The sequence below is a fragment of the Scyliorhinus canicula genome, chromosome 11, assembly GCF_902713615.1.
Source record: "Scyliorhinus canicula chromosome 11, sScyCan1.1, whole genome shotgun sequence".
Classification (NCBI taxonomy): domain Eukaryota; kingdom Metazoa; phylum Chordata; class Chondrichthyes; order Carcharhiniformes; family Scyliorhinidae; genus Scyliorhinus; species Scyliorhinus canicula.
The window spans coordinates 7,175,108-7,197,585 of NC_052156.1; the positions used below are offsets into that span (position 1 = coordinate 7,175,108).

At 47.8% G+C, this 22,478-nt stretch overlaps 1 protein-coding gene across 5 annotated transcripts in view; it reads left to right on the top strand.

Annotated features, from left to right (window-relative positions):
- tpra1 (transmembrane protein, adipocyte asscociated 1) overlaps window positions 1-22,478 on the top strand; it is a 106,508-nt gene that overhangs the window by 35,213 nt on the left and 48,817 nt on the right. For all 5 annotated transcript variants that reach the window (XM_038812161.1, XM_038812157.1, XM_038812160.1 and 2 more), the window contains one exon: window positions 3,172-3,413. In XM_038812161.1, the coding sequence (XP_038668089.1) occupies window positions 3,184-3,413 (230 nt within the window). In that variant the 5' untranslated portion in view covers window positions 3,172-3,183. The remainder of the gene's footprint in view (window positions 1-3,171; window positions 3,414-22,478) is intronic.

A 22,478-nucleotide genomic window follows, 5' to 3' on the forward strand; every position in this document is an offset into this window, starting at 1 on the left:
CAAGAGGCGAGGCCACATTGGATTTGGTTTTGGGTAATGAACCAGGCCAGGTGTTAGATCTGGAGGTCGGTGAGCACTTTGGAAACAGTGACCACAATTCGGTGACCTTTATGTTAGTGATGGAAAGGGATAAGTATACCCCGCAGGGCAAGAGTTATAGCTGGGGGAAGGGCAATTATGATGCCATTAGACATGACTTAGGATGTGTTGGTTGGAGAAGTAGGCTGCAAGGGTTGGGCACACTGGATATGTGGAGCTTGTTCAAGGAACAGCTATTGCATGTTCTTGATAAGTACGTACCAGTCAGGCAGGGAGGAAGGGGTCGAGCGAGGGAACCGTGGTTTACCAAAGAAGTGGAATCTCTTGTTAAGAGGAAGAAGGAGGCCTATGTGAAGATGAGGCGTGAAGTTTCAGTTGGGGCGCTTGATATTTACAAGGAAGCGAGGAAGGATCTAAAGAGAGAGCTGAGACGAGCAAGGAGGGGACATGAGAAGTCTTTGGCAGGTAGGATCAAGGAAAACCCAAAAGCTTTCTATAGGTATGTCAGGAATAAAAGAATGACTAGGGTAAGAGTAGGGCCAGTCAAGGACAGTGGTGGGAAGTTGTGTGTGGAGGCTGAGGAGATAAGCGAGATACTAAATGAATACTTTTCGTCAGTATTCACTCAAGAAAAAGATAATATTGTGGAGGAGAATGCTGAGACCCAGGCTATTAGAATAGATGGCATTGAGGCGCGTAGGGAAGAAGTGTTGGCAATTCTGGACAAGGTGAAAATAGATAAGTCCCCGGGGCCGGATGGGATTTATCCTAGGATTCTCTGGGAAGCCAGGGAAGAGATTGCTGAGCCTTTGGCTTTGATTTTTAGGTCATCATTGGCTACAGGAATAGTGCCAGAGGACTGGAGGATAGCAAATGTGGTCCCTTTGTTCAAGAAGGGGAGTAGAGATAACCCCGGTAACTATAGGCCGGTGAGCCTAACGTCTGTGGTGGGTAAAGTCTTGGAGAGGATTATAAAAGATACGATTTATAATCATCTAGATATGAATAATATGATTAGGGACAGTCAGCATGGTTTTGTGAAGGGTAGGTCATGCCTCACAAACCTTATCGAGTTCTTTGAGAAGGTGACTGAACAGGTAGACGAGGGTAGAGCAGTTGATGTGGTGTATATGGATTTCAGTAAAGCGTTTGATAAGGTTCCCCACGGTCGTCTATTGCAGAAAATACGGAGGCTGGGGATTGAGGGTGATTTAGAGATGTGGATCAGAAATTGGCTAGTTGAAAGAAGACAGAGGGTGGTGGTTGATGGGAAATGTTCAGAATGGAGTTCAGTTACGAGTGGCGTACCACAAGGATCTGTTCTGGGGCCGTTGCTGTTTGTCATTTTTATAAATGACCTAGAGGAGGGCGCGGAAGGATGGGTGAGTAAATTTGCAATGACACTAAAGTCGGTGGAGTTGTAGACAGTGGGGAAGGATGTTGCAGGTTACAGAGGGACATAGATAAGCTGCAGAGCTGGGCTGAGAGGTGGCAAATGGAGTTTAATGTGGAGAAGTGTGAGGTGATTCACTTTGGAAAGAATAACAGAAATGCGGAATATTTGGCTAATGGTAAAATTCTTGATAGTGTGGATGAGCAGAGGGATCTCGGTGTCCATGTACATAGATCCCTGAAAGTTGCCACCCAGGTTGATAGGGTTGTGAAGAAGGCCTATGGTGTGTTGGCCTTTATTGGTAGAGGGATTGAGTTCCGGAGCCATGAGGTCATGTTGCAGTTGTACAAAACTCTAGTACGGCCGCATTTGGAGTATTGCGTACAGTTCTGGTCGCCTCATTATAGGAAGGACGTGGAAGCTTTGGAACGGGTGCAGAGGAGATTTACCAGGATGTTGCCTGGTATGGAGGGAAAAACTTATGAGGAAAGGCTGATGAACTTGAGGTTGTTTTCGTTAGAGAGAAGAAGGTTAAGAGGTGACTTAATAGAGGCATACAAAATGATCAGAGGGTTAGATAGGGTGGACAGCGAGAGCCTTCTCCCGCGGATGGAGGTGGCTAGCACGAGGGGACATAGCCTTAAATTGAGGGGTAATAGATATAGGACAGAGGTCAGAGGTGGGTTTTTTACGCAAAGAGTGGTGAGGCCGTGGAATGCCCTACCTGTAACAGTAGTGAACACGCCAACATTGAGGGCATTTAAAAATTTATTGGATAAGCATATGGATGATAAGGGCATAGTGTAGGTTAGATGGCCTTTAGATTTTTTCCATGTCGGTGCAACATCGAGGGCCGAAGGGCCTGTACTGCGCTGTATCGTTCTATGTTCTATGTTCTAAATCTCTTCCGTACTCTCTCTCTAAAGCCTTCAGATCTTCCAAAGGTGCGGTTCTGAGACTTATAATAGAATTTACAATGCAGAAGGAGGCCATTCAGCCCATCGAGTCTGCACCGGCTCTTGGAAAGAGCACCCTACCCAAGCCCACACCTCCACCCTATCCCCATAACCCAGTAACTCCACCCAACACTAAGGGCAATTTATCATGGCCAATCCACCTAACCTTCACATCTTTGGACTGAGAGGAAACCGGAGCACCCGGAGGAAACCCACGCACACAGGGGGAGGACGTGCAGACTCCGCACAGACAGTGACCCAAGCCGGGAATCGAACCTAGGACCCTGGCGCTGTGAAGCAATTGTGCTAACCACTATGCTACCGTGCTGCCCCCTTGGACCCAATGCCCGGGACAAACTAATGTTTTATCTAGGTTCAGCATCATTTCCTGGCTTTTGTACTCTTAAGCATAAAGCTGAAGATCCCGTACGTTTCATTTTCTAGCCCTTCACAGATATATGCACCAAAGTCACAGGGCCTTGCTTTTGCATCCTTTTTAAAAGTGTACCATTCAGATTATATCCTCCCTCCCTATTCTTCTTAACAAAATTGCCTCGCGATCTTCTACATTTGAACTTCAATCTGTCATGTTTCTCCCTGTTGAAACAGCTTGCCACTGTTTTGTTAATGTCCGTTACCATCTTCCTCACTATTTGCCACACTTTCTGGTTCCGCACTATTCTCCGCATTTTGAAAATGATTATTTTCGCCGAAGGGAGACTTTGCGACTTGCTCATTGTTGACTTTAAAAAAAAAAACTGTTTCCCCTTTTGTTTTTGACAGGACTGAGTCAAGATGAAGAGGTTTGTTTCATCCGTGGTACGGTTTGCGAATTACAGTAATTCGAGCACAACCGTACACGCAAATTCGACCATGCCCACGGGCACCACCTCAGCGCCCATGGGCACCAGCTCCGCACCCCCGGTGCCATGGTGGACCTCCACAACAGCTGCTGGCATGGCAACCAACATTACCCAACCACACCAATGCCTCTTGGTGCTATATGAAGACATCGGTGAATCACGGTAAAGTGTTTATCCTTCTTGTTGCCAGTCTTCCCTTATTATGCTGACTGGACGATAGCTCAGGAGGGGAGGGGGGGGGGGGGGGGGCGAGGGGGGGGGGGGGGGCGAGGGGGGGGGGGGCGAGGATGGAGAGATACGGGAAGGTGGTATAGTGGTATTGTCACTGGACTTGAAATTCAGGGACCCAGGCTAATGTTCTGGGGACAGGGCTTCACGTTTCAACACGGTAGCAGCTGCAAAGCCAGTCTCGGTAATGCCGACCATGAAAGTATCATCGATTGTTGTAAAAACCCATCTGGTTCACTAATGTCCTTTTGTGGTAGGAAATCTGCTGTCCTTACCTGGGGTGGCCTAGACGTGACTCCAGCCCCACAGCAATGTGGTTGGCTCTCATATGTCCTCTGAAATGGGAGAGCAGTTAGGGATGGGCAAGAAATGCGTCCAATCAATGAATTTTTAAAAGACGTAGCAGGTGGCGTATAATCTGGAAAGTGTGAGGTTAGCGAGGGGGAATTCCAGACTTTCGTTTGACATGAAATTCAAATTTCACCATCTGTTAGGCTGGGATTTGAAAACCAGGTCCCCACATCTTGCCTGGGTCCCCTGGATTACTCGTCTGGTGAAAATACCACTATGCTACCGTGTCTGGCCCACTCACAAAGTCTGCCCTCATTCTCTTGATGCCACTGGCATCTTCCTCCCAACACACATTCCCGCCGAGCTTTGTGTCAAGCACAAATTTGGAAATATTACATTTGGTCTCCACATCCAAATCATTCATCACATCATATATTGTGACTGATCCTTGCGATACACCACTATCCACAGCCTGCTGATGTGAGAATGACCCGTTTATTCCTATGCTCTATTTTCTGCCTGTTGATCATTCCATTCCTTAATCCATGCCTTCTACATTACCCTCTATCCCAGGTACTTTTGTTTTGCTAAACAACCTCTTGTGGGCAACACTATTAAAAGCCTTCTAAAAATTCAAGTGTACTATGTCCACCAATTCCCCTCTATCAGAACATAGAACATACAGTGCAGAAGGAGGCCATTTGGCCCATCAAGTTTGCACCGACCCACATTAAGCCCTCACTTCCACCCTATCCCCGTAACCCATAACCCCATCTAACCTTTTTTTTTTGGACACCAAGGACAACTTAGCTAACCTGCACGTCTTTGGACTGTGGGAGGAAACTGGAGCACCCGGAGGAAACCCACGCAGACACGGGGAGAACATACAGGCTCCACAGAGACAGTGACCTAGCGGGGAATCATACTTGGGAACCTGGCACTGTGAAGCCACAGTGCTAACCATTGTGCTACCGTGCTGCCCATGAGTTTCCCTTTTATCAATAACATTCTCAAAACACTCACAACAGGTTCTTCAGGGGCTGGTTTAGCACAGGGCGAAAGAGCTGGCTTTTAAAGCAGACCAAGGCAGGCCAGCAGCACGGTTCAGTTCCCTTACCAGCCTCCCTGAATGTGGTGACTAGGGGCTTTTCACAGTAACTTCATTTGAAGCCTACTTGTGACAAGTGATTTTTCATCTTCATCAAACATGATTTCCCATCCCTAAACCCACATTGACTGTGCCCAATCAGATCATTATTGTCCAAGTGTCCATTTATCGCATTCTTTATAATACAGTCTAGTATTTTCCCCACGACTGACACAAAGCCAAGAGGTCTGTGGCGCCCCGTGGGGTGACATTTGCTACGTAACAATTTGCAGGAACCATTCCAGAATTTATAGAATTTGGAAGGTGTTACCAATGCATCCAACATCTCCATAGCTACCTCTTTCAACACCCTGGCATGCAGAATAATTTATTCCTAGGAGACCTATCAACCTTCATTCCCATTAATTTCTCGAACACCACCTTCTTACTAATACTAATTTCATTCATTTCCTCATTCTCTCTCTCTCTCTCTCTCTCTCTCTCTCTCTCTCTCTCTCTCTCTCTCTCTCTCTCTAGTCCCTTGGATCTTTAATTCTGGGACATTTCTAGTATTTTCCTCAGTGAGGGCAGACACACACAAAGTAATTATTTAGGTCCTCTGCCATTTCTCTGTTCCCCATTATAAATTGTCCTTCCTCCACTTATAATGGACCCACATTTGTCTTAGCCAAAGGCGGTGCAGGAGCAGAGATACCTGGGTGTATATGTGCATAGATTATTAAAAGTGATAGAACAGGTAGCGGGCGCAATTTATAAAGTGTGTAGTATTCTGGGATTTATTAATTGGAGCATAGAGTCCAAGAGCAAGGAGGCTATGCCGAACTTATACAAAACACAAATAAGGATCAACTGGAGTATTGTGTACAGTTTTGGGTACCACACTATAGGAAGAGTGTGAACACATTGGAGAGAGTGCAGAAGAATTTTACAAGAATGGTTCCAGGGATGAGAAATCTCAGTTGCAAGGATAGATTGGAGAGGTTGGGACTGTTCTCCTCGGTGAGAGGAAAAACCATGAAGAGACAAGAGTAGACGGGGAGAAACTGTTCCACCCGTAAAAGGATCAAGGGGGCGAGGGCACAGATTTAGAGTGATTTTCAAAAGAAGCAAATGTGATTAAGAAAATGTTTCTCACACAATGAGTGGTTTGGGTCTGGAATGCATTGGTTGACCGTGTGGGGGAGGCAGGTTCAGTAGAGACGTTCGAGAAGGCACTGGACGATTATTTGAATAGAAACAATATATAGGGGTGCAGGGGAATGGTACATAATACTCACTTGGAGTGCTATTGCAGACATGATAGGCTGAATGGACCCCTGCGCTGTAACGATTCTGTGAAAGGTTTCCTTTTTAAAAATTCATTCACTGTATGTAGGCGTCGCTGGCTGGGCCAGCATTTATTGCCCACCCCCAATTTACCTCAGGAAGGTGGTAGTGAGCTGCCTGCTTGAGCCGCTGCAGTCCATATGGTGCAGGTACACTCACAGTGCTGCTGTGGAGGGAGTTCCAGGATTTTGACCCAAGAAAAGTGAATGATTGGCGATATATTTCCAAGTCAGGATTGTGTGTGGTGGTGGTGGCGTTCCCAGGTATCTGCTGCCCTTGTCTTTCTTTGTTTTTTTGAAATGTTTTTTATTGAGTTTTCATATTTTATATCCTACAAATTATTAGAAAAAAAACACGCAAAAATTAACATGTATATTTACAGGTAAGCCTCTTCATAATAACAACTGTGGCCGCCCCCTTTAGCCGGCATACGCATTTTACATTCCCCAATATGGCCGAGGCACATGTTTATAGGCATTTATTTACAGTTTGGTTTTGGGCCTTAGCTTGCCATCAAACCCCCATAACGAATGCCCTTGTCTTTCTAACAGTGAGAGGTCATGGGCTTGAAAGGCACTGTCGAAGGAACCTTGGTGAGATTTTGTTGCCACTGTGCATCGGTGATACAGGGATTGAATGCCTGTTTTGGTTCACTAGGGTGCCACTGATCAATATAGTTAACACTCAGTGGCTTACGGATCTATGCACAAAGTCCTTGGGAGAGAAGCTTTCAGACGTCAGTCTGAGAAACACACCTCCCTGTCCTCAGAATCCAGAGCAGAATACGAAAACTGAAACTAAACGCAACAGACACGGCGTCGGGTTAAACAAACAAAACTAATAACAGACTCAGCCCCTCACCCGAGTGACATCGCAGCCTGCCTAGCTGCTAACCCCTTAAACACAGCTTTAGTAGACAAATAATCTGGATACTTTATCCTAATTTATTTTAATAACATTACTGCAGTAGGCACACCATACTTAATATGTATAAAGTTCCTGCATTCACAAGATTACTTAGCTCTGTCTATTACTTGTTGCTTGCACTGTTTGGCATACAAGCAGTCCTGTGTTGTAGTTTCACATGGTTGCCATCTCATTTTTCGGTATGTCTGGTATTGCTCCTGGCATGCTCTCCTGTACTCTTCATTGAACCAGATTTTATCCCCTGGCTTGGTGGTAACATTAGAGTGGAAAAATGCCGGGCCATGAGGTTACACATTGTCGCTGAATACAATTCTGCTGTTGCTTGATGGCCCACAGTGCCCAGTCTTTGAGTTGTTAGATGTGTTCAAAATCTGACCCATTTAGTATCGTGGTAGTGCCACACAACACAATGGAAGGTCTCCTCGATGTGCTTCGTCTCTGCCAGGACTGTGCGGTGGTCATGGATTGGTGCATCTGTGGCAGGCAGGTTGGTGAGGATGAGGTCAAGTATTTTTCTTTCCCCTCATCGCCTGCCGCAGTCCCAGTCTAGCAGCTGTGATCCTTTAGGGCTCTGTCAGTAGCGTTGCTACCGAGCCACTCTTAATGATGGACGTTGATATCCCCACCCAGAGTACATATTGGCTGGGACACTGAGGCGCACCCCCTTTGCTATTCGTCGATAGAGTGCCACGGGTTCCGAGGGGAGGATGGGGCCTTTTGAAAGATGCCACATGCGATATTGCAGCAATCCCTCAGCGCTACCTTGGAGCATCAGCCTGGTTAATACAGAAATTTTATAAGTAGATGAACTGGAGTACTGTTGGGTTAAATTAGGTCAAAACAAGCTTCAGACAGACGCACAGATGGACTAGCCAGACTCTCCAGCAGAGCAGTGGGATGTGTGAGAAGTTTTTTTTTTTGATGTGGGTATCGCTGGCAAGATCATCATTTACCATATGGTCGCAGCACAGAAGGAGGCCAATTGGCCCATCATGTCTTTGCTGGCTCTCAGAAGGCACAATTTACCTCTTATCAGTCCCTTGCCTTTTTCCCATAGCCCTGCAGTTTCTTTCCTTTTTCAGATCAGCCCTGTTTGAAAGTCTCAGTTGACCCTACCTCCTTCGCACTCTCAACACAGTGTATACCAGATCCTGGCCACTCGCTTTGTGAAAAAGGTTTTGCTCATGTTCCCATTGCTTCTTTTGCCAGTTATCTTCGATCTGCCTTTTATTCCGTGACCTCTAACTGTGCTCACAAGTTTATTATGTGGCACCTTATCAAATGCCCTTTTGGAAGTCCATGAGCACCACATCATCAGCATTGCCTTCATCAGCATTGCCTTCATCAGCATTGCCTTCATCAGCAGTGCCTTCATCAGCAGTGCCTTCATCAACATTGCCTTCATCAACCCTCTCTGTTACTCCACTTAAAAATGTCCAGCAAGTTAATTAAACTCAATTGGCCTGTAATAAATCCATACTGACTTTCCTGAATTTTCCCAAATGACTATTAATTTTGAACTGAATTATCATTTCTCATTTTCCCACCACGGAGGTTAAACATGTGGTTGCTAGGGCTACATTTAAACCCTTGTTCAAACGGATGTATAATTTGCAATTCTCCTGTCTCCTAAATCTAAGGCTTTTTGTGTCGCCTTCGTTTCCATACCCCTGCCATGTTAGTTTATTACTGGAAAGAAAAAGTGGCATGAATCGTCTTGGTTCGCATTAGTTGCGAGTTAGAGAAAGGGCGAAGACTTGATGCTTATTTTTTTTTGTTTGTTCCCCAGTGAAAGGGAAAAGTGAAAATGTTAATTGTGACTTCACTCGACTTTGAACCATTGACTTTGAAGAAATGTGTCTTCTGGGCTTTTCTGTAAACCATCACTCGCATTGGAATTGAGTTATCTTTGCTTTTTGGGAGTCTTGCTGTTCATATTAACTTGGGGCTCTGGCCACAGGCATTAGTGTGCATGGGTGTTGGTGGAAGGTCAGAACCTCTAGTGTGACTTGATGAGGAGATTGCTGACCCCATCCAGCAACTCCATGGAACTGGGAGTCAAAAGGGGGGATCAAACCGATGCACTATGTCCTTTTTGATTGATTTAGTAGCGTGCTGTATGAAACATTGTGCCTTCCACCAGCAGTCTACGCCATTCCATAAGTGAAATATATCTTTTTAAAAAAAAAAAATAACCCCCCCCCCCCCTCCGGGTTGCTGCTGACCAAGACACCTATCCTTGAGCCAGGAAGTCCAGAAAAGGCTGCCACCGTTTATAGAACCCTTGTACTGATCCTCTCAGGGCAAATTTGATCCTTTCCAACTTTATAAATCCCGCCATGTCATTGACCCAGGTCTCCACACTTGGGGGCCTCGCATCCTTCCACTGCAGCAAGATCCTCCCCTTTAGCCGGCATACACATTTTACATTCCCCAATATGGCCGAGGCACATGTTTATAGGCATTTATTTACAGTTTGGTTTTGGGCCTTAGCTTGCCATCAAACCCCCATAACGAATGCCCTTGTCTTTCTAACAGTGAGAGGTCATGGGCTTGAAAGGCACTGTCGAAGGAACCTTGGTGAGATTTTGTTGCCACTGTGCATCGGTGATACAGGGATTGAATGCCTGTTTTGGTTCACTAGGGTGCCACTGATCAATATAGTTAACACTCAGTGGCTTACGGATCTATGCACAAAGTCCTTGGGAGAGAAGCTTTCAGACGTCAGTCTGAGAAACACACCTCCCTGTCCTCAGAATCCAGAGCAGAATACGAAAACTGAAACTAAACGCAACAGACACGGCGTCGGGTTAAACAAACAAAACTAATAACAGACTCAGCCCCTCACCCGAGTGACATCGCAGCCTGCCTAGCTGCTAACCCCTTAAACACAGCTTTAGTAGACAAATAATCTGGATACTTTATCCTAATTTATTTTAATAACATTACTGCAGTAGGCACACCATACTTAATATGTATAAAGTTCCTGCATTCACAAGATTACTTAGCTCTGTCTATTACTTGTTGCTTGCACTGTTTGGCATACAAGCAGTCCTGTGTTGTAGTTTCACATGGTTGCCATCTCATTTTTCGGTATGTCTGGTATTGCTCCTGGCATGCTCTCCTGTACTCTTCATTGAACCAGATTTTATCCCCTGGCTTGGTGGTAACATTAGAGTGGAAAAATGCCGGGCCATGAGGTTACACATTGTCGCTGAATACAATTCTGCTGTTGCTTGATGGCCCACAGTGCCCAGTCTTTGAGTTGTTAGATGTGTTCAAAATCTGACCCATTTAGTATCGTGGTAGTGCCACACAACACAATGGAAGGTCTCCTCGATGTGCTTCGTCTCTGCCAGGACTGTGCGGTGGTCATGGATTGGTGCATCTGTGGCAGGCAGGTTGGTGAGGATGAGGTCAAGTATTTTTCTTTCCCCTCATCGCCTGCCGCAGTCCCAGTCTAGCAGCTGTGATCCTTTAGGGCTCTGTCAGTAGCGTTGCTACCGAGCCACTCTTAATGATGGACGTTGATATCCCCACCCAGAGTACATATTGGCTGGGACACTGAGGCGCACCCCCTTTGCTATTCGTCGATAGAGTGCCACGGGTTCCGAGGGGAGGATGGGGCCTTTTGAAAGATGCCACATGCGATATTGCAGCAATCCCTCAGCGCTACCTTGGAGCATCAGCCTGGTTAATACAGAAATTTATAAGTAGATGAACTGGAGTACTGTTGGGTTAAATTAGGTCAAAACAAGCTTCAGACAGACGCACAGATGGACTAGCCAGACTCTCCAGCAGAGCAGTGGGATGTGTGAGAAGTTTTTTTTTTGATGTGGGTATCGCTGGCAAGATCATCATTTACCATATGGTCGCAGCACAGAAGGAGGCCAATTGGCCCATCATGTCTTTGCTGGCTCTCAGAAGGCACAATTTACCTCTTATCAGTCCCTTGCCTTTTTCCCATAGCCCTGCAGTTTCTTTCCTTTTTCAGATCAGCCCTGTTTGAAAGTCTCAGTTGACCCTACCTCCTTCGCACTCTCAACACAGTGTATACCAGATCCTGGCCACTCGCTTTGTGAAAAAGGTTTTGCTCATGTTCCCATTGCTTCTTTTGCCAGTTATCTTCGATCTGCCTTTTATTCCGTGACCTCTAACTGTGCTCACAAGTTTATTATGTGGCACCTTATCAAATGCCCTTTTGGAAGTCCATGAGCACCACATCATCAGCATTGCCTTCATCAGCATTGCCTTCATCAGCATTGCCTTCATCAGCATTGCCTTCATCAACCCTCTCTGTTACTCCACTTAAAAATGTCCAGCAAGTTAATTAAACTCAATTGGCCTGTAATAAATCCATACTGACTTTCCTGAATTTTCCCAAATGACTATTAATTTTGAACTGAATTATTGTTTCTCATTTTCCCACCACGGAGGTTAAACATGTGGTTGCTAGGGCTACATTTAAACCCTTGTTCAAACGGATGTATAATTTGCAATTCTCCTGTCGCCTAAATCTAAGGCTTTTTGTGTCGCCTTCGTTTCCATACCCCTGCCATGTTAGTTTATTACTGGAAAGAAAAAGTGGCATGAATCGTCTTGGTTCGCATTAGTTGCGAGTTAGAGAAAGGGCGAAGACTTGATGCTTATTTTTTTTGTTTGTTCCCAAGTGGAAGGAAAAGTGAAAATGTTAATTGTGACTTCACTCGATTTTGAACCATTGACTTTAAAGAAATGTGTCTTCTGGGCTTTTCTGTAAACCATCACTCGCATTGGAATTGAGTTATCTTTGTTTTTTGGAAGTCTTGCTGTTCATATTAACTTGGAGCTCTGGCCACAGGCATTAGTGTGCGTGGGTGTTGGTGGAAGGTCAAAACCTCTAGTGTGACTTGATGAGGAGATTGCTGACCCCATCTAGCAACTCCATGGAACTGGGAGTCAAAAGGGGGGATCAAACCGATGCACTATGTCCTTTTTGATTGATTTAGTAGCGTGCTGTATGAAACATTGTGCCTTCCACCAGCAGTCTACACCATTCCATAAGTGAATATATCTTTTTTTAAAAAAAAATAATTTTTATTGAAAAATTTTGAATTTATACAACAACAGGGGCAGGCACGGTAGCATGGTGGTTAGCATAAATGCTTCACAGCTCCAGGGTCCCAGGTTCGATTCCCGGCTGGGTCACTGTCTGTGCGGAGTCTGCACGTCCTCCCCGTGTGTGCGTGGGTTTCCTCCGGGTGCTCCGGTTTCCTCCCACAGTCCAAAGATGTGCGGATTAGGTGGATTGGTCATGCTAAATTGCCCGTAGTGTCCTAAAAAAAAAGTAAGGTTAAGGGGGGGGTTGTTGGGTTACGGGTATAGGGTGGATACGTGGGTTTGAGTAGGGTGATCATTGCTCGGCACAACATGAAGGGCCTGTTCTGTGCTGTACTGTTCTATGTTCTATGTTAACATCAAACCATACTAAAATACCAACAATAACAATAATGACAACAATCATGAACCTTCGCCCCTCCTCAATGAGCAACCCAACATATTAACAACAACTTAAATTACCACCATGTTAAGTTACCTAACCATAACGAGAAAAAAAATTGAAACTATAGTAAGGAACACTATGCCCCCGCCCCGGGTTGCTGCTGCTATTGACCAAGACACCTATCTTTGAGCCAGGAAGTCCAGAAAAGGCTGCCACTGTTTATAGAACCCTTGTACTGATCCTCTCAGGGCAAATTTGATCCTTTCCAACTTTATAAATCCCGCCATGTCATTGACCCAGGTCTCCACACTTGGGGGCCTCGCATCCTTCCACTGCAGCAAGATCCTCCGCCGGGCTACTAGGGACGCAAAGGCCAGGACACCGGCTTCTTTCGCCTCCTGCACTCCCGGCTCCACCGCAACTCCGAAAATCGCGAGTCCCCACCCTGGTTTGACCCTGGATCCAACCACCCTCGACACCGTCCCCGCCACCCCCTTCCAGAATTCTTCCAGTGCTGGGCATGCCCAGAACATATGGGCGTGGTTCGCAGGACTCCCCGAACATCTGGTGCACCTGTCCTCACCCCCAAAGAACCTACTCATCCTAGTCCCGGACATGTGGGCCCGGTGCAGCACTTTAAATTGGATGAGACTAAGCCTCGCACATGAAGAGGAAGAGTTGACTCTCTCCAAGGCATCCACCCAAGTCCCGTCCTCTATCTGCTCCCCAAGTTCCCCCTCCCATTTAGCCTTCAGCTCCTCCACTGACGACTCCTCCACCTCCTGCATTACCTTATAGATGTCAGACACCTTCCCCTCTCTGACCCACACCCCCGAAAGCACTCTGTCCATCGTCCCCCGCGAGGGCAGCAAATGGAATCCCTCTACCTGTCGCCCAGCAAACGCCTTTACCTGCAAGTATCTGAACATGTTCCCTTGGGGAAGCCCAAATTTATCTTCCAGTTCCCCCAGGCCCGCAAACCTCCCGCCAATAAACAGGTCCCTCAATTTGCTGATTCCCGCCCTTTGCCACCCCCTAAATCCCCCATCCTTGTTCCCCGTGATGAACCGATGATTGCCACCCAATGGAGCCTCCATCGAGCCCCCTGTTTCCCCCCTATGCCGTCTCCACTGTCCCCAGATTCTTGGGGTCGCCGCCACCACCGGGCTCGTGGTATACCTCTTAGGGGAGAGCGGCAACGGCGCCGTTACCATGGCACCCAGGCTCGTACCTCTACATGACGCCATCTCCATTCTTTTCCACGCCGCCCCCCATCACCCATTTACGCACCATTGGCTTCCCAATAGTACCCCAGAAGGTTGGGCAGCGCCAGCCCGCCTCTATCTCTCCCTTGCTCCAGGAAAACCCTCTTCACTCTCGGAGTCCCATGTACCCACACAGAGCTCAAGATACTGCTAGTCACTCTCCTAAAGAAGGCCCTGGGGATGAAGATGGGCAGGCACTGAAAGAGGAACAAGAACCTCGGAAGCACCGTCATTTTGACGGACTGCATCCTCCCCGCCAACGACAATGGCAGCATGTCCCACCTCTTGAACTCCTCCTCCATCTGATCTACAAGCCTGGTGAAATTATGTTTGTGAAGAGTCCCCCAGTCCCTGGCCACCTGCACCCCCAGGTACCTAAAACTCTCCCATGCCCGCCTAAACGGGAGCCTACCAATTCCTTCCTCCTGGTCTCCAGGGTGTACCACAAACACCTCACTCTTGCCTAAATTTAGTTTATAACCTGAAAACCAAACTCAGCTAGCAGCTCCATCACCCCCGGCATCCCTCCCACCGGGTCCGCCACATACAGTAACAAGTCATCGGCATACACCGACACCCTATGTTCCTCCCCACCTCGCACCAAACCTCTCCACCTCCCTGAATCCCTCAACGCCACCGCCAACGGCTCGATTGCCAATGCAAACAACAAGGGGGATAGGGGGCACTCCTGCCTGGTCCCTCGGTAAAGCCGGAAGTACTCCGACCTCCTCCCATTCATGGCCATGCACGCCATCGGGGCCTCATATAGCAGCCTCACCCATCTAATAAACCCTTCACCAAATCCAAACCTCCCCAACACCTCCCATAAGTACCCCCACTCCACTCTATCGAAGGCCTTCTCCACATCCAGCGCCACCACTATCTCTGCCTCCCCCTCAATCGCCGGCATCATGATGACATTCAACAATCTCCGCACATTGAAGGGGCTGGTTTAGCTCACTCAGCTAAATCGCTGGCTTTTAAAGCAGGCCAGCAGCACGGTTCGATTCCCGTACCAGCCTCCCCGAACAGGCGCCGGAACTTGGCGACTAGGGGCTTTTCACGGTAACTTCATTGAAGCCTACTCGTGGCAATAAGCGATTTTCATTTCATTTCATTTGTGTTCAGCTGCCTTCCCTTCACAAACCCTGTCTGGTCCTCGTGTACAACCCCTGGCACACAGTCCTCTATCCTGGTGGCCAGGATTTTTGCCAGCACCTTGGCATCTACGTTGAGGAGAGATATGGGCCTGTATGAACCACACTGCTGGGGGTCCTTGTCCCTCTTTAAATTAACGAGATCAGCGCTGGCACAGTCCCCCCTTCCCACGCTTCATTAAGTGTCCGCACCAGCAAGGGGCCCACTAGGTCCACAAACTTTTTATAAAATTCCACCGGGAACCCATCCGGCCCCGGTGCCTTCCCTGACTGCATCTGCCCGATCCCCTTAACTAGCTCCTCCAGCTCAATCGGCGCACCCAACCCCTCCCCCTGCTCCTCCTGCACCTTCGGGAAAGAAAGCCCGTCGAGGAACCTCTCCATTCCCCTCCTCTCCCCCGTTGGCTCCGACCGGTACAGTTCCCCGTGAAAGTCCTTGAAGACCTCATTTACCTCTACCCTCTTCCGCACCACATTCCCACTCTTGACTCTCACTCCAGCAATTTCCTTAGCCGCATCCCGCTTGCGGAGCTGATGAGCCAGCATCCTACTCGCCTTTTCACCATGTTCGTACACTGCCCCTTGTGCCTTCCTCCACTGTGCCTCTGCCTTTCTAGTGGTCAGCAAATCAAATTTAGCCCGGTGGGAGGGATGCCTGGGGTGATGGAGCTGCGAGCTGAGTTTGGGACCTTTTCAGGTTATAAACTAAATTTAGGCAAGAGTGAGGTGTTTGTGGTGCACCCTGGAGACCAGGAGAAAGGAATTGGTAGGCTCCCGCTTAGGCGGGCAGGGGAGAGTTTTAGGTACCTGGGGGTGCAGGTGGCCAGGGACTGGGGGACTCTTCACAAAGCCTCTCTCCCAACTTCCCTCCTCTGGTGCCTCTGCGTACCTCCTGTCTACCTCCAGCATCTTTCCCACCAGTCTATCCCTCTCGCTCCTCTCCCTGTGTGCCCGGATGGATATCAGCTCCCCACGAATCACTGCCTTCAGGGCTTCCCAGACCACCCCCACCTGAACCTCCCCCGTATCATTCACCTCGAGGTACCCCTCAATACTTGCCCGGACCCTCCTACACACCACCTCCTCCGCCAACAACCCCACATCCAACCGGCGCAACGGGTGCTGGTAAAGCACTTCCCCCATCTCCAACTCTATCCAATGCGGAGCGTGGTCGGAGATTGCAATGGCCGAATACTTGGCCTCCTCCACTCTCTGAATCAGTCCCCTACTCACCACGAAGAAGTCTATCCGAGAGTAGACCCTATGTACGTGGGAGAAGAAAGAGTACTCGCGTGCCCTCGGCCTCACAAACCTCCATGGATCCACCCCACCCATCTGATCCATAAACCCTCTCCGTACCTTGGCCGCTGCCGGCCTCCTACCTGTCCTAGAGCTGGACCGATCGTTCTCTCTATCTCTCTCTCTCTCTCTCTCTCTCTCTCTCTCTTCTCTCTTTTCTCTTTTCTCTTTTCTCTTTTCTCTTTTCTCTTTTCTCTTTTCTCTTTTCTCTTTTCTCTTCTCTCTTCTCTCTTTCTCTTCTCTCTTTCTCTTCTCTCTTTCTCTTCTCTTCTCCCCTTTCCCCCCCCCAAATGATCAGACCTCCCGCCTCGAGATCCGGGACCCGTCCCAACATGCGCCTCAGAAAGCCCACATCGTCCCAATTTGGGGCATACACACTAGCAAGTACCACCTTCTCTCCTTGTAGCCTGCCCCTAACCATAACATACCTACCCCCCTTATCCGCCACCACCTCCGATGCCTTAAACGCCACATTTTTCCCCACCAAAATCGCCACTCCCCGGTTCTTCACATCCAACCCAGAGTGGAAAACCTGGTCCGCCACCTTCAGGTGGGTCTCCTGAAGCATTGCCACATCTGCCTTTAGCCCCTTCAGATGAGCAAGTACCCTCGACCGCTTCACCGGCCCATTCAACCCTCTCACATTCCAGGTGACCAACCGGATCAGAGGGCGTCCCGCCCCCATCCCCCGTCGACTAGCCATAGCCCGTCGACTGCCCGCCCCAGGCCAGCACCCCCCGCCCGACCCAGTCCCCACAGCGACAAAACCTCACCTCTGTCCCCCCCGGCCCCCACCTGCTCCTTCCTGACCCTGCCAGCAGCAACCCGGTATTCCCCTCCGCAATGCCCAAGATCCGCAGTTTTTCCGCCTCATGCAGTGATCAAGCTCCTCGAAGCGGTCCTGCCACTTCTTATAGAGTGCCTCGTGCCCCTCCACCTTACTCACGAGGACCACGGCCTCCTCCTCTCGTTCAGTGGCCTGCGTCTGCAACGCCTTGATGGCAGCACCCTGGGTCGTCTGAATCTCCGAGACCCTTTTGTTCATTTCCTGCAGAGAGCTCAGTACCTCAGCCTTGAAGTCTGCAAAACAGCGCAGGAGAGCGGCTTGTTGCTCCAGGGCCCACTGCTTCCACTCCTCTGGAGCTCCGCCGGCCGCCATCTTGGATTCCTTCCCCCGTTTTTTCTGGGGAGCTGGTGCTGTTTTTATCCCCCTTTCAACTCTGAGTTCGAGTCATGAACTGCGGAGAATGTCGATCACACCTTCTCCCACCGGGAGACGTCGAAAAATTTCCGTTTTGGGCTCTAAAAAGAGCCGAAAAGTCCGTTTGAAACGGGAGCTCCCAAATGTGCGGCTTCCTACGTCATCGCCGCCACCGGAAGTCCCGGAAGTCAAATATATCTGAGCACTATGTGGACTTTTGTTACCTTTGTGAATGTGTTTTTGTGAGGGAGTGAGAAGATTGTTTTTTCAGTCCCATCCAGTTTGGCGTAGTGCACGCAAGCAAGATTTGTTTCCTCCTGTGTCAGTTTAGTCGCATGGTGTCCTGAGCTGGATCTTATGTTCATTGTAGAATGCCGTAATTGTTGTGGTTGAATAAGACTAAAGGGAGGCAGTGGCGCCACGGTCCTGTAATCCAGGGACCTGGGGTTATAATTCATTCATGGGATGTGGACGCCGCTAGCTGGGCCAGCATTTATTGCCCCCACCACTAATTGCCCTTGAACTGAATGTCTCGCTCGGCCATTTCAGGGGTCAGTTAAGAGTCAACCCCATTGCCCTGGATCTGGAGTCACATGTAGGCCAGATCAGGTGCGGACGACGGATTTCCTTCCCTAAAGGACATGAGTGAAGCAGATGTGTTTTTTTGCGACAATTGACAATGGTTTCATGGCCACCGTTCGACTTTTATGAAAACTAATGAGCAATAAATTCTGGCCTAGCAGAGACCCCACATCTCATGAACGTATGAAAAAAGTAAAGCTGCCACATTTTCAGCACAGTTAGTTTAAGAATCCAACGTAATTTTTGTAATTTAGAGGAGTAAACTGGGCTTCACAATTGAGCAGTTTCATTATTCTGTGGCTTTGAAAGTTAGGGTCGTGGTGGTTTTATGTTTTAATTTCCCTTTCATGTGGATGATAGCAATTGTAATTTTTTTGAATAGTTGAACTTTGTACCAGTAAGTAAAATCCTACCCACAGCATTAACTTGTGTTGCCGATGGATATTTATTAGTCATCCCATGAGCAGGACGTTCCTGAGTAGATTCCCGGGTGAACATAGAACATACCGTGCAGAGGGAGGCCGTTCGGCCCATCGAGTCTGCACCGACCCACTTAAGCCCTCACTTCCACCCTATCCATGTAACCCTATTACCCCTCAGAACCTTTTTTTGGTCACTAAGGGCAATTCTAGCATGTCCAATCTGCCTAACCTGCAAGTCTTTGGACTGTGGGAGGAAACCGGAGCACCCGGAGGAAACCCATGGAGACACAGGGAGAACGTGCAGACTCTGCACAGACAATGACCCAGTTGGGAATCCTGGGACCCTGGCGCTGTGCAGCCACAGTGCTTGCCACATGTGCTACCGTGGTTGGTGAAGGATCTAAGAGGTATAGGTTTAGAGTTTACAGGGAATCAGATTGAGTGCTCCTATGTAGGGAGCAACCAGAGTGTAATATACCTAAAAAGGGCATTCGTGGAGCTCTGAACTGAATGACAGTTAATGGCTTAACCACTGAACAAGCTGACTCCACTACATTTTAGAAACTTTGTACCGTCTGACCCCAGATTCATGTGAGTCGTGGAGAATGTGTCCTGAGCCTGTAAGTGACTCACCACTATCCCACAGGCACTCCATTACTGTGGATGCTCAGTCACTTAATATATTCAAGTTAAAGGATGTGCACGTTTGGATACTAAGGGAATAGACGGATATAGGGATAGTGCAGGAAAATGTAGCTGAGATAGAAGATTAGCTATGAACTGAGTGAATGGTCTTCTTCTCCTGCTCATATTTCTTGTGTTCTTTATTGATTACATTTCTGTACGTTTCTTGGTCCTTGAACTTGCATTGAGGCGAAGGATGGTTGTGGTAGTGCCACGGACCACATGAAGGGCTCGGTACCAATTGCGTGGGAGCGCGTGAATCCCAGCCAATAGGGAGTTTGCATGGGGCCTTGGAAGCAGGACTAAGCATTGTAGACCAAGGAGCAGAAGTGTTAAGACCTGTTGTATTGCGTTCTGTGCCTGTTACTTAACTGCCTTTACCTTTTATCAATAAGCCCCTTTGTTAACTACTGGAAGCCTCCAGTGTGTGTCGCGAGCCACCACATTGGTGGCAAGCAAATGTTTTTTTGACCAGAGAAGATTTGTGAGGACCATAAATCAGGCTGCCCATGTTGATCAGTATCCGATTCCCCGAATTGAAGACCTCTCCACTAAGCTGGTGGGGAGACTAACCTATTCAAACTTGGAGCTCAGCCACGCCTACTTGCAACTAGAGGTGGATGAGGAGTCTGGGGTTTTCTACAATCAATACTCTCAAAGGCCTCTTCCAGTATACCAGACTGCCGTTAGGCATTGCTTCAGCCTGAGCTGTCTTCCAGCGCACAATGGAAAACTCCTCCAGGGAATTTCCACGGTGCTGGTTTACATTGATGACATGCTTGTCACCGGCACTACACCAGAAGAACACATGGCCAGCCTAGAGGAAGTATTAATAGAGGTTTTGTGATGCAGGGATCCATAAAAACATGGAAAATGTACTTTTCAGGCTGCAGAAGTGGCTTACCGAGGATTTTGCGTGGCTTTGCATCAAAGGTCAAGACCGTACAAGACTTCCCTGCAGCCAAAGATGTCAGCAAGCTTAAATCCTTCCTTGGTATGGTCAGTTATTATGCAAGGTTTATTTCTAATTAACCACAACATTTGCACCATTACACCAGCTATGAAGAAAGAATCAGCAGAGGCAGTGGAGAGAACCCCAAGAGGAAGCTTTCCGAGTCCTGAAGCAAGCATGACAGTCCTCAAACCTCTTGGTGCATTTTGACCCGGGGAAACCAAATTGTGCTGACATGCGATGTGTCCCCTTGCAGTAAGTATAGGGGCAGTTTTATCCCACACAATGGGAGATGGCTCAGACGTCCTATCGCCTTTGCCTCAAGGACCCTTTCTGAAGTAGCACAAAACATACCCAATTTGAGAAGGAGGGCATAGTGCTATATACAGTGCGAAGAAATTCCATCAGTATGTGGACTGTCGACAGTTCGACATTAGTGACTGACTGCAAATCATTACTGGGCCTTTTAATTGAAGATGGGCCCTTACCGCTCACAGCCTCAGTGAGGGTGCAGTGTTGGGGGCCTTCAACTATCCTTTTCAGCATTGGCCAGGGATGCAAGTTGCTAGGGGCGGCATGTGGCGCAGTGGTTAGCATTGGGACTGCGGCGCTGAGGACTCTGGTTCGAATCCCGGCCCTGGGTCACTGTCCGTGTGGAGTTTGCACATTCTCCTCGTGTCTGCGTGGGTTTCACCCCCCACAACACCAACATGTGCAGGTTGGGTGGATTGGCCACGCTAAATTGCCCCTTAATTGGAAAACAAAAATAATTGGGTACTCTAACTTTATAAAAAAAAGGGATGCAAGTTGCTAACACACATGCATTAAGTCACCTGCCCCTACCCAAGAGTATTCCACCACCTGTACCGCAGGTGATCATAAGAACATAAGAACATAAGAACCAGGAGTAGGCCATCTGGCCCCTCGAGCCTGCTCCGCCATTCAATGAGATCATGGCTGATCTTTTGTGGACTCGGCTCCACTTTCCGGCCCGAACACCATAAACCTTAATCCCTTTATTCTTCAAAAAACTATCTATCTTTACCTTAAAACATTTAATGAAGGAACCTCAACTGCTTCACTGGGCAAGGAATACCATAGATTCACAACCCTTTGGGTGAAGAAGTTCCTCCTAAACTCAGTCCTAAATCTACTTCCCCTTATTTTGAGGCTATGCCCCCTAGTTCTGCTTTCACCCGCCAGTGGAAACAACCTGCCCGCATCTATCCTATCTATTCCCTTCATAATTTTAAATGTTTCTATAAGATCCCCCCTCATCCTTCTAAATTCCAACGAGTACAGTCCCAGTCTACTCAACCTCTCCTCATAATCCAGCCCCTTCAGCTCTGGGATTAACCTAGTGAATCTCCTCTGCACACCCTCCAGTGCCAGTATGTCCTTTCTCAAGTAAGGAGACCAAAACTGAATACAATACTCCAGGTGTGGCCAAACTAACACCGTGCACAATTGCAACATAACCTCCCTAGTCTTAAACTCCATCCCTCTAGCACTGAAGGACAAAATTCCATTTGCCTTCTTAATCACCTGTAAACCAACTTTCTGTGACTCATGCACTAGCACACCCAGGTCTCTCTGCACAGTGGCATGCTTTAATATTTTATCATTTAAATAATAATCCCATTTGCTGTTATTCCTACCAAAATGGATAACCTCACATTTATCAACATTGTATTCCATCTGCCAGACCCTAGCCCATTCACTTAACCTATCCAAATCCCTCTGCAGACTTCCAGTATCCTCTGCACTTTCCGCTTTACCACTCATCATAGTGTCATCTGCAAACTTGGACACATTTCCCTTGATCCCCAACTCCAAATCATCTATTTAAATCAGTGGTTCTCAACCGGGGTCCACATGGACCCTGGGGGTCCATGTAACATTACTGGGTGTCCACACAAAAAAAATACCGAATTGGGGGTCCACGGTGATATTTTAGTGGTCCATAGAGCAATTCTACTTCAGAACAATTGTTATTACTGAGAATCAAATAGAAGAAAAAAATGTTTGTTTTCATGATGAATATTCACCTTTCTCTCTCTCTCTCTCTCTCTCGCACTGACAAAGGTCAAAGAGAGATTATAATCCATACCGGTTGATGACAAATGGGTTTATTGTGCTTTAATGACAGTTGTTGTTGAAGATTGCCCGGGCTATTGTCCCCTAGGAACAGCCCGGAGGACCTTTAATGACAGAAGCAGCTTATTAAATACCCACGGTTGACCTGACGCTTATGCCACGTTTCTCCTTGACAAGTTTAATGAATGATTTAACACAGTAATCAC